This window comes from Priapulus caudatus, unplaced genomic scaffold (genome assembly GCF_000485595.1).
Source record: "Priapulus caudatus unplaced genomic scaffold, Priapulus_caudatus-5.0.1 Scaffold228, whole genome shotgun sequence".
NCBI classification, from domain to species: domain Eukaryota; kingdom Metazoa; phylum Priapulida; class Priapulimorpha; order Priapulimorphida; family Priapulidae; genus Priapulus; species Priapulus caudatus.
In genome coordinates this window covers 48,766-61,632 of record NW_014577289.1, presented here as the reverse complement: position 1 = coordinate 61,632, position 12,867 = coordinate 48,766, and the positions used below count along the sequence as shown (strand labels likewise).

Genomic DNA, 12,867 nt, shown 5'->3' with positions numbered 1-12,867 from the left:
AAGAAGTCACAATCAATCAATCAATCAGTCAATCGAATCACAATATTATATGATCTACTTAAAATAGGATGAATCCATAATCGATGTGAAGCACGTGTACCTGATTCGAATCACAATCAATTAATCAACTAATCAAATCACAATATTATATGATCTACTTAAAATAGGATGAATCCATAATCGATTCGAAGCACGTGTACCTGCTTCGAATCACAATCAATTAATCAACTAATCAAATCACAATATGCATGATCTACTTAAAATAGGATCAATCCATAATCGATTCGAAGCACATGGACCTGCTTCGAATCACAATCAATTAATCAACTAATCGAATCACAGTATGCATATTCTACTTAAAATAGCAAAAATCCATAATCGACCAGAAGCACGTGTGCGTTGCTATGTATGGTGATGTTTCCTCTTGACAGATGGAGGCACCGACGGTGCGTAACACGGCAGAAGTGATGCTGCAGGTGTGCGAAGCTCTCATCTACATTCATGAGCAGCAGCTGGTGCACTGTGCAGTCAGCTCGAACAGCATTCACCTCGTCACCCCTTACGCTGCAAAATTGGCCAACTTTGAGTACATGGTGCCGAGGTGTGTTTCACGTGGCTTGATTGATTGAAAATTCTCATAGTAATAAGAACAATCTTGTGCCCACCTCGTGTCAGCTTGTGTTTTATGTAGCTTGATTGAAAATTCTCATAGTAATAAAAACGAGCTTGTGCCCACCTTCTATGTTATTATATTAATTGTTATGCTTTTATTTATTGTTTAAACAAATGTTAATTATTATATATTGTAGATACAAATATGTATAGCATCAAGAGCGAATAATACATGTATTATAGCATAACTACTTAATTTGTCTACACTGGTCTATTCATCCCCCAATTCCCCGCATGATCTGTATCACCACCAACCAATACCCAGTTCGGGTGACACTGGAGTTAAGGATTGCGTTTGTATATTTAGGGGAAACACGAGTGGTGCGCACACCAACATGCACGAGTGTGCCGTCTACAACTGGTTGGCACCAGAGCTCATGAATGCTGAGCCAGCTACTGAGATGGCTGATGTATACAGCTTCTGTAGTGTACTGTGGGAGATGCTGAATGGTGAGCATATAACACACAGGAGATTATGTTTGATATGCATTCAGCTGGAACTCCTCGGTTTCTTGTCTTGTATTTAAATAGACGCTGTACCAGTATGTCGTATGTTGTGTATAGTATGTGGGATACTGTTTTTCCTCTTTACTTCAGTAGTGCATGTACTGCATTTCATTTTCAAAGAGACGTCAAGTAGTGCCAAACTATACAAGAATGTATTACGTATTACGTACACAACTATTTGGTTAAACTCAAGAATACTAGTGGGTCCGTGTAATGTTTGAGTTTTTGTGCAGTAATGACAGCGATGCCATTTGTTGGTAATTTGCATTGCAGGTATGATGCCATGGCCAGAAAGGAGTGCATCTGAGATTAAACAAGTGATCACCAAGCAGGGCAAAACTCTTCCTCTGTCAAATAACAAGGTCAGCGTGAAACTATAGCGTGACTATACGAATTTCTTACAATATCCTCGGTTTTTTTATTGGATTGTCACAAGATTTTGCACGGATACTTTTTATGTGCCCTGAAGGTTTTTACTCATGTTCTACGCATGGCTTGTTGGCTTGTTGGCCTGTGGGAAAGCATGCTTCTTGTAAGGTTGGTATAACTCTAATTAGAAGATTTGTAACACATGTGACTCAGGTGGAAGATGACTAATATATATATATATATATATGCATGTGTAAATCAGGTAATTTCCATTTATCTTAGCCATTTATTTATTTTGTCTTAACCAGGTGCCACAGTTGTTACATGATGTACTGGAGCGCGGCCTACAACTGGCTTCCTACGACAGAAGTGTGTCCTTCGATGACCTCAGAGAGCTGCTACTTGTCTCACTAAGGTCTTCTGTAAGTATCACCACTGTTTCTCATGTGATTGCGCTGGTGTTAGGGTCAGTATGGAGTCATGCAGTAGAGGGATTGCCAGTAGCAGTAGTATGTGGATTAGCAGCAGGTTCTATGTGGTACATAATGTACGTAGGTCAGTTCTACAACTTGGAGGTGGTGGCAGAGTTGGCATGGGAAAGTTTTGTGCGTGGCATTTTAGTGAGAGACTGTCGCTGATGGAAGGGTGGATGTGGTGTGGGGAGTTGTAAGAGTGATAGAAGCTGATCCGTACCCCTCATGCCTGCCCCGGCCTATACCTCCATCACTCTTGGAAGTTGGTCCCCACTCTGTGTGCCTAGCTAGCTGCATCTACCCACATTACCCTTAGATGTTGGCCCCCTCCCCAAATGCTCCCCAAAGCTGCTCATTCACACAACATGACTGGAGATTGATCCCGGCTCCATGTGCCTACTTGCCCCTACCCATATCACCCTGCATCATGACACTGGTTTTCTTTTAGAACTCACGTAAGTCATCAAAGTTCTCACTAAAGCCCCTCAATGACACACTGGGTGGCAGCTATGAGAGGAAAATCAGTCGCAGCAAGCTGGTGTCTCCCTTGACGAACACAAGCTACAGTGGCAGGTAGTGCAGTCTCTTGTTGTAATTACGTTTGCATAGCTACTTTTCATAATTTTTTTAAGGCAGAATGCATTTGAGTATTTCTTGTGAAGTTTCATTAATATGATGATGAAATGGATTATTGGAAGCATTTTAAGTTTTTCAATCCCAATTCATGGATTGATGGAGAACGTTCCACATATAATATTGTTTCAAATATATATGCATAATAATGGGATATCACACAAAATAAAATTTTTACAACACAACAAACAAATACAAATAATTTGGAATGTGCATTAATTTGTGCCAGGGCAGACTAGAATGCAAAACAATGAGAGTAAAACTAACTGTTAAAAACTTAAAGTTAGGCTGTGTAATTTATACACTCTTATTGTGTTATAACCATCTTCAAAGATAAAAAATGCAAGAATTAATGCAATTCTGTCTATCACTTTAGTTGCAGTATGTCGTTAACAGCTAATGTACGTGTTCTATGTATGATGTAAGGTTCCAGGAGATGAACGAGAATCAGTTGCAAGAGGCATCGCTCCAGAAACCACCGTCTCCTGCCAGAAACATGAGTACGAGGAGAATTGCAATCAGGTATGCTGACATCGTTACGCAGGCGAGTCTCAGTATGCTAGTATAGAACTGGGTCCCAAACCGAATCGACCGTGGGCTTGGGCCATCCTGGCCCTGTGTGACAGTCCTGAAAGGAACATGTAGATGAGAATTCAGACTGCCCTCTGTGGTAGTGTACGTGGGTCATGGGAGGGAACAGGTAGAGGAGAAATCATACTGCCATCTATGCTAGTGTACGTGGGTCATGGGAGGGAACAGGTAGAGGAGAAATCATACTGCCATCTGTGCTAGTGTACGTGGGTCATGGAAGGGAACAGATAGAGGAGAAATCATATTGACACGTTGTACTAGCTAGTGTAACAGATAGATTTTAGAAGTGAACAGGTATATCAATGCTGGACACATAAAAGTGTACACTTTTACAAAGGGGGCACATGATGGGACGTGAGTGAGTAGGCGTGATAGTGCAACATGATGACATTAAAGTAACACCGACTCTGAAAGGGGTTATACTATAATATACTTGTAACATATCTTGAATATATATGCTAATTTACTAGTATCAATAATATTCTGCAATATACTAAGGTACTAATGTATGCTAATGTACTATATGTAATGTTACTATGTAATTCTACTCTATACTTCATCGCCAATTAGGAAGCTCATGACCGGAAGGACGGGGTTGACATCAGGTGAAGACTCTGATGATGACAAGTCTATGGATGATGTCAATACGCAAGGACCGACATACAGTGGTGGGAAACAGTACGGGACACCAGCAACGCTAGATAGCAGCATGAAATCTACACACGACAGGTAACTGTGATACCATGTGTGAGGGAAGAAATTGCATATGAGTGTGTGTATGGTTGTGTATATATATATATATATATATAATATATATATATATATATATATTATATATATAAAAACTGAGAGATAGTTGTAATAGAGGGAATTGGTCGGTCATTGCCTGTTACTTTCTACCAATTATTTGTCATATACAACATGATATATATATATATATATGATATATATATATATTACTGGTGCCCAACGTATATACTCCCTTTTCCACGTAGAACAATATCTAGCCGCTTATGTAAAGAAGTTCAACAAAACAACTTGCTGAAAACATGTGTTGTTGAAGGGGTCCCTGAATCTACCCCTATAAACAGGTCAATACCTGATGTGACAAAGCAAACTGTTATTACCTCTGCCAAGGAGGTTATGTTTTCGCCCCTGTTAGTTTGTTTGTTGGTTGGTTTGTCTGTCAACAGGATATCTCAAAAAGTTACGGACAGATTTTGATGATTTTTTTTGGATGGGTTGGTCTTGGGCCAAGAACCAATCAATTAGATTTTGGTGGGGATCCGGATTCAGATCTGGATCCAAGAAATTTTTTTGGGGGGGGGGAAGACTTTGGACGCATTCAAAATTCATTAAAAAAAATCCTGAATTTTTGTTTGTTCAAATTTCTGAAAATTTCTGAAAATTCTATATTGGGTGTACCAGCAAGATGGGGGGACTGTTACACTGTGGCGGAGGTTTGCTATCTCCTATTGCTCTTGTTGGTGGATGTACTGTTTTGCTATAGTAGCTTCAGTGAGGATGCACCTTCCGACACGGTATACAACACGAAGTGGGGACCAAAAGCTGAATATAGGTACGGTCTATGACTTTGTTAGAATTGTGAGAAGATTAATTAGCTTAGGAGAGTAGTGATGACATTTTCTTGGAGTTTACATTGCATCTGAATCTGCTGCAGACACCCTAGGTGACGTTATTGCACATTGTGGCTTTGAACAGGCATGAAGAGAGTGGGGCGGCATGCTATCCAGCCGGCCATAGCAGAGAGCGACCTCTTGTTGACCCTAAACTGATCGGCATCGTCAGTTCCCATAGAGGCTACAAATCCATATCTCCAGGTGCCTTTATTATTTACTAAGGATATTTCCCAAGCCATACAGGAAAGGTCATTCTCACGTATATCAGGAAGTGAAGGATGGTCGATAACATTTGCCACACATTTATAATGCAATTCTCATACGACATATCCACAGTTCTTCCTACATCCTATTCACTCACGATAACTCGTAGGTTCTATCCATGGCATTGCGTAGCATGTTCATTTGTAGTAGTCTATACAGACATAGGTCTCCTTTGTCACGCATTCACTTCATACAATGAGTTGCATTTATTTATAGTTAAATATGGAACAGCCCCTCAGAATGGTAGTGCACCTGGTGACGGCCCAAAGAGCATGGGCAGCAACAGAGAGAGATGGTGAGTGATTTATTCACTTAAAACATTCGGCAGCTTACTTATAAAACAATATATATATCGCTGTACTCCAATAAACAGGCCACAAAAAACAGTAAACACACCAGATGGCACAATAGAGGAGATTATCTGATTTGTGTGTGCGTTACACTTTGTTGAGTAAAATTGTCGAGTATATCATACATGTATATGTATGCGCTTCTGTACACATACAGAAAAATATGCGCATTTATGGCATTATTACTGTTAATGCTGTAGGAATAGGAGCAATAGCCTCCAGGATGACCCTGTAATGCACCGGCCGCCCGCGGGTCACGCCAAACAGGGAAGCTATGGGAGCAGACGTAGCAGTGCAGGATATGGACAGAACACCAGCTTTGCTAGCTACAGCAGCAGAGGCAGCGTGGGGAGCCTGGCGATTCCCAACTATTGCGTCGGTGTGTACTGAGCTCGAACTGGACTGGAGCTTCGTTCTTATATTTCATTGCATTTCATATTCTCCTTTCATATTCATTCTCATATTTCATATGTTATAATTCATACCACATTTATGCCAATAGTCAGTATTACAATGCAATGTATTACGGTAATACTTCTGTGCCATAATAACTGCACTTAACTTGACAGAATTCGAAATCCCTTCTAATCCAGTATACTTTCATTTTCCATAGTAAACAAGTTACATTATTTACGACCACCGTACAACTATTGTTGTCAGCAAGTCTTGAGTGCTTGTGAAGTGCGAGGTGAACAAACTGCTTTAGGATACACATGCCTTGGTTATTATCACTCATGTTTCTCTCTTGATGCAGGGATGAAGCCAGCAGGACATGGATGTGAAGTGAGCGTTGGCAGCAAGCAGAGTACACACCATACAAGCTACTCGAGACTACCAGACGACATTAGAGATGCAGTGATGTACAAAGCGTACGTCTTAGAATATATCTCTGCTATGTTTCTTCAATACATATAAATTATGTAGCCATGTTCATGATCTGTTTATTTCACTAAATCCCAGCAGTCTCTTATGTATCACATATGCATATATATATATATTAATATATATAGTAGTATCAATGTCATAGTTCTAAGATAATGATGGGATTGTACTGCTGAGTATATGGCTTGGATTATTTTACAGCCCCCACATTGATGCCAGCTATAGTGAGCTGCCCGAAAACCCCACGAGGGAAGCAATAAAAGAGAAATGGTTTGGAGGCAAAGGAAGTGTGAGGAATCTCATCTCAGCTTATCACGACATAGAGAAAGAGGTACGGCAACTACCTAACTGTGTCTGTATGTCGGATACCTGGATTGAAACAGCTGGTTGACACTAATAATAGCTTATCATCCTTCAGCAGCGAACTTTACTGTCTTTCGACTTGTCTCAATATGATTTTACTGGGAAGTCAGAAACCAAACCTTTTTGCATTATAAAGATTCCGTGATAAGTAAAAGCAGTAATCTGCCTGTCGTTACACATTAAAGGGGCCGATGTGTCTATGATGTTAGGTTACTGGGGATTCACTATGCTCCCACCTAGCATGAGAATGTCCCATACATGCCTCCATTCAGATCTAATCTCAACTGCTGATGAGCAGGGAACGGTATAAGTGAGAGCATCCTAGCTCGACATCATTTGAAATATAGTAAACGTTAGAACCTGAGCAGACTAACAGAAGTCAACATTAGTTGTTGATTGGTAAAATAGTATCAGGTATCTTTGTTGAAGCCCACCTGAAGGCTAATCCAGTAGACCATCACATGGTAGTGCTAACCCAGGACTCAACTCTGTTTGAAATATTATGTGTATTGCAGTATAATTCTAGCTATATACCTATAATGTGCCTGATAACTCTAAAACAACCATTATATTATATTATGTATAACTACAAACCAACATATTATATCTGCAATCATATATATGTATTATTGTATTCATATGTATCATGCAATCATTATATATATATATATATATATAATGTGATTAACTAAATGTGAATAACTAGTTATTATTGCAGAAGAATTATTACGTGTGAATCATCCACAGTTATAATTATTGTTGCGTTGCAGGAGATTGAAGCAAGTCAGAAGAGCTACACTTATCTGAGGTCACACCTGTCACAGTCCAGCATGAACTCACAGCGGCTCGACAGCGATCTGCCAGACACTCAGCTAAAGACCCTCTATAGTGCAGCAGGCGTTGACTCCAACAGACCAGTATGATTGCTACTTGTCGTCTCGTGGCAACTAGGAAGTCTGATAATAATTTTAGCTAGCGAGTATCTAGTTAGGCGACGTCAACCCGGCTAGTATAGTTGGGTATAGTAGTGGGAGTGCAAGGTAGTTGCAAGGTAGTTGCTATAATGCGCAAGGTAGCAAATATATGTGCAAGGTAGTTGCTATATGGGGGAGTGCAAGGTATAGTTGCATTAATGTTTGATATAGCAAACTTATCAGTAGACTATATAGTTAAGGTAGCTAAGAAGGTGTATTGATAGAAACCTGAATGTTTGTAGACAGCATTAGATGATGTTACGTAAGTGACGTTAACTAAGCTTGTTGAATTTGTTCAGTTTGTCTTAATAATACCAACTTTGCAGGTTGCACCCACTTAATGTTAGTTTACTTTGCCCTAAAGGGCCGGACACACTAGGTGATTTAATCGGGCGAGTCGAGTGGACACACTAAGCGATTTTATCGCGCGATTTTATCGCCCGATAATATCGCCCGATAATGTCAAAACGTTTTGATCTACGCGATTCAATCGGGCGACTAAATCGGCGGCGACTGACTGGACACACTAGGCGATTTAGTCGCTCGATTTAATCGCCTAGTGTGTCTGGCCCTTTAAGTGAGCATGCCTCTTAAGTATAACAAGTAAAATACGCTTAGGTATTTATTTGATACACAATTATGGGTATTACTGTCAGTCAGTGTTTTGGCCTCATTTTGAAAGCCACAAATTTATTTCTCTATCACACCTGTTTGCATTTATGAGTTAGTTAAAAACGTTACCAGGTTGGAAACTTTTATTTTTGTTGTCAGTAAATGTGCCAATTAGCTTTTGTTGTTTCATGTTTGTGTGATATATATTGTTTATAAATTTCTATTTTAATTAAATTAATTTTTGTTACATGAAGCAGCTGACTTGGATTCCTCATTTGCTCACAATTTCTATGCACAACCTAAAAGCCATGTAGAAGACAAATATGTGGGATCTGTTCCATTTGGACCAGGAAAACTCCAGATGCACCCCTATGGTTCATGGCTGAAAGTTCCCGACATTTCAGGCTGCAATTTCCAGCCACATATTTGCTTTATGATACAAGTGGCGTGAGGTCATTGCCTGTCCAATTACAGCTGCTCAAGTAATTCACCACTGAGGGCTCAAATGATTTAGACCTTGAACCACTCATTTAATGTCATATATAAAATATATTCATGTATGCTTACGATGAAAAGCAAATAATAGAAACTTTGAAATCCACATGTGAATATGTTTCAAAAAGATACACTTTTGTGGCCATTATCAGTGTAATATAATATCAGGAGTGCATAATATAGAGTATGCATCTATATAATGCACTCCTTATAATATCTCCTGCCACATTAGTAGCCTTCATGGTGAATTGCTTGCATTGCAGGCGTATTTGGCACAGGCACCAGAGGTATCCACGCAGCAGATGGCGTCGCGAAGTGATGGCAGTGGTAGTACTGACCTTGACTGCAGCGGTGAGTGTCTGATCTCGTATGTCGTAACTAGCCAGTGTCATCGCAACGTGCATGGCGACCATTGATAACTGTTAACTGCAACTTAGCAGGTAAAAACGTGCATTGGCAATGGCTATATATACCATATCCAAAGGGAGAGAAGACAGGGGAGGGAGATCAACAAGGGAAGAAAGAATCCACAAGAGAGATATTACGAAATAGTGTCAGTATCACACAAAACACAACCCTAATCTCGTCTCCAGTAAGCATACCACCATCATCAGAGCCAACAGGGAAATTGGAAAGAACCATGAATCTATGGCTACGGTCGAATTATTGCCTAAAATAATACGTGCATGGTAGGACCAGTGGCAACCAAATAAGACTTGTTTACTCGAGCTCGCACCGTGTGTGGTTTTTTGTAGTAGGCTCAACGTGCAGTCTGTGAAGATGGTAATTAAAGAATGTTCACACAGTGCTAATTTTCCGACATAGGGAAGTGCATAAGAATGTCCAAACAGTGCTTATACTTTACATAACTAGGGACGTGTGAAAGGGTCGTCACACAGTTTCAATGCCCCACATATCGATGAGTGTATGAAAATATGAGTGTATGAAAGTATATGAGTGTATGAAAGTATGAGTGTATGAAAGTATGAGCGTATGAAAAGTATGAGTGTATGAAAGTGTGAGTGTATGAAAGAGTGTGTATGAAAAGAATGAGTGTATGAAAGTATGAGTGTACGAAAGTATGAGTGTATGAAAAATACGAGTGTATGAAAGTATGAGTGTATGAAAGTGGATGCGAAAATCTCTACTGGGTCATCTTTTCATGGAAAAGGATGTTCAAACAGTGCTTACACTTTACATAACTAGGTATGTGTGAAAGGATGGCCACACAGTTTCAATTCCCCACATATCTATGAGTATGAAAGTGCGTGTGAAATTCTCTACTGGGTCATTTCTTCCATGGAAATTATTGAGTACGTGAGGGTTTTTTGAGGTAATTAAATTATTAACTCGTAACTAGGGATGTAAGATGATAAGAAGATGTGCACACTCATTGCAGCTGTCAGTGTGGAAGCTCATCAGGGATCTCCTGCAATACAGCAGCAACCCAGCGACACGTCATCCAGTGGCACTGACAATGCCAAGCCTAGTTCAGAGTCAGGTGAAGCATACACTGCTAAAGTATTTCCTTTGTTTGTTGCCAGTAATATAACTGCACGATATTTGCATATACCGGGCTGCACCTAATGATGCAAATGTGTGGTTTGATAAATAGCATATAATATATATATATATAGATAGATAATATCAGGAGTGAATAATAATAGATCTATTATTATTCACTCCTGATAATATTAAAAGATAATAAGCACAGCACTCCCTGTGTTTAGTCGAGGCAAGCAATCGTTTTTCAGTGCTTTATCAGTGTATTCACATCGGTGTCATCATGCAGCCGAGGATCCACAGTCATTTCTAGACTACGCAAAGGCGATGCGTGACCAGGTCACTGCTGAAATCAGAGACAGCTTCAGCAACCTGAAGCTCAAGCCAGTCGGTGAGAGGACCAACGGCAGCCAGCCAAGTGAGTCCGAGATCACGCATTACATTTATCTTCAGATAGTAGATGTCTTTCATGAGTCTCATTTGTATAGTACCTGGCACATTTAAAGCTCACACATCCAGTGCAGACATCTCTTATAGGCAGTAGTGCAGTGTAAGCTTTACAATGTAGATTCATTGAAAGTGTTCCCCCCTATGATATATTGCCGATGTTATAAAAGCTTTTTGCTGCAATAACAAAATATTGTATCTAATATAATACATCTACAATTTATTTTAAATAAATAATCTTAAGCAAGGTCCACTTGTGCTAAAATTAAAGATATCTGATTCTATGATTCTGATTCTACACCTTATCACCTAACTTCTCTGATTTCTCCCCCAATCCCTCCCCCCTCTACAGCGTCGAGTTCTGACAGCAGCCGTGGTAAACAGCTGGAGGTGACCTTCTCCGAGTATGTCATGGAGAGAGAGCACTCAGACAACCTCCCCACCAGCGCGGATTCCTCTGTGAACACTGAGGGCTTTCCCGCTTCCGTGGAAAGAGAGGACTATGGTGATGAAATCATGTCGAATGGGATGAGCGGTGCAGAAGCAAGGATACGGCCTACGTGTCCAGATGGTTACCCGGAGTTCCAGCAGCAGAATGGGATTGATGCTGACCTCAATAATCTGGTGTGCACTGCTCTTGCTTTTATATACTTGCTACTGTGCAGTGTTTAGTTACGTATACACTTGGTGACATATCGTGACGAGTCTAGAAAACTATTAGAACGTACGTAGAAGAAATGTAGAGGCGTATACAGTCATTGCTATGTAAATTAAAAGGCAAAAGTATGCTTATCGGCATATACACGTACTCGATTATTGTAAAGCCACACTAAGCATAAGCACCATGCATATGAGCATGTGTGCAGAACTAGGCCTTCTCTATGCTATCAGTTCCAGAGCTATTTACCATGTTACTTTCAGATATCACCACGAAACTTGCCAACACATGACATTTACCTGGACGACGAGTACGGTGAAAAAACCTTGGATCTTAGCATGGAGCAACCTCCAGCATACGATGACATGGACGAAAATGACATGGACGAAAATGACTGTGAGTCACACCACATGTCATATTTGTTACTACAGTCAACTCTCCCAATACCGACAGCACTCGGAAGTCATCCATTTAGTTTTTTGTGTGTGAAATTCGGTTTATAGCTGGAGCATCTTACATGTCCCAGATGGTGTTGGGACTTAAACAATCGTCTGGTTTAAAATTCGGTTTTGAGGGGGGTTTAGAATTTTGAGAGTTAGCTGTATATATATATGCATATATATTTGTTCAGGCTTGGGTCCTGTTGGCATTGTTTGCGGTTTTAGTTGAGTTGTATTGTTCACAGTGGAAGATATCATCAACGCCGGCAGCTGCTTGGAGAAAGCAGACGAAGAACGAATGGAAACAACCGCTAATAAGGTGCGAGACCAATTCAACTGTAAACTAAACATCCAGCCATCAAAATGAATATTTGTGAAACAAATGCCATCAAATAATGTTGACAAAGACGGAATTATATTACACGATTACCAGAAGCACATGAAATCATGCTGTTTGACATGTTGCTGTCATTATAGACATGTGAGAGAGGGAAACATGCTGATATCACAGCTTTACCTGTACGCTGCAGGTGTTTGAGATAGAGAGAGGCAACGAGTACACTGTGCGCATCGAGGCATCTGGCGACGATGACAAACAGCATGTGACACACACAATGAAGAACCTGAAGACGGGAGAAAGCAAGACTGTGCTTGCACACACCGTCAATGCTCCCGGCTCCTTCGAGCAGTGTGTCGTGATCAACAGTGGCGCCAGCTAGAGGGCTCCTAGCAGGGTGACGCTCCTTAGGTCGTAGCGACTGCTGTGACGTCACCAGAATAAAACCACGACGTTGATTCAAGTCAAGTTATACTTCGGATGGATGTGTTGACTGCATGGTTAGTTTTGGTTCTGTTTTGTCATGTTTACTTGTTAATTACCACATTATAAAACGTCACATTTTGGCTATTATGAATAAAAATGTCATATATTTAGTTTGCAATGCAATTTTATGCTTATACTCGTACTAAGAGCAGCTGTGCAATAGTAAAAGAT

The 12,867-nt window shown here is 40.3% G+C and overlaps 1 protein-coding gene across 3 annotated transcripts; it reads left to right on the top strand.

The window, feature by feature from the left end:
• Positions 1-365: 365 nt before the first annotated feature.
• On the top strand, positions 366-12,814 carry LOC106807683. Of its 3 annotated transcripts, none has more exons than XM_014810107.1 (21): positions 366-601; positions 980-1,122; positions 1,453-1,541; positions 1,857-1,970; positions 2,470-2,594; positions 3,081-3,176; positions 3,816-3,974; positions 4,756-4,824; positions 4,968-5,086; positions 5,366-5,444; positions 5,700-5,878; positions 6,254-6,368; positions 6,583-6,712; positions 7,515-7,661; positions 9,104-9,176; positions 10,225-10,326; positions 10,618-10,746; positions 11,128-11,399; positions 11,697-11,829; positions 12,119-12,192; positions 12,404-12,814. In XM_014810107.1, exons 1-21 carry the CDS (start codon positions 432-434, stop codon positions 12,590-12,592), a joined length of 2,706 nt encoding a protein of 901 aa, XP_014665593.1. In that variant the 5' UTR covers positions 366-431; the 3' UTR covers positions 12,593-12,814. The 3 variants fall into 3 exon arrangements, with proteins under 3 accessions (XP_014665593.1, XP_014665592.1, XP_014665591.1); XM_014810106.1 differs by having other exon boundaries at positions 9,089-9,176; positions 11,697-11,813; positions 12,118-12,192; XM_014810105.1 differs by having other exon boundaries at positions 9,089-9,176.
• The last annotated feature ends 53 nt before the right edge of the window (positions 12,815-12,867 follow it).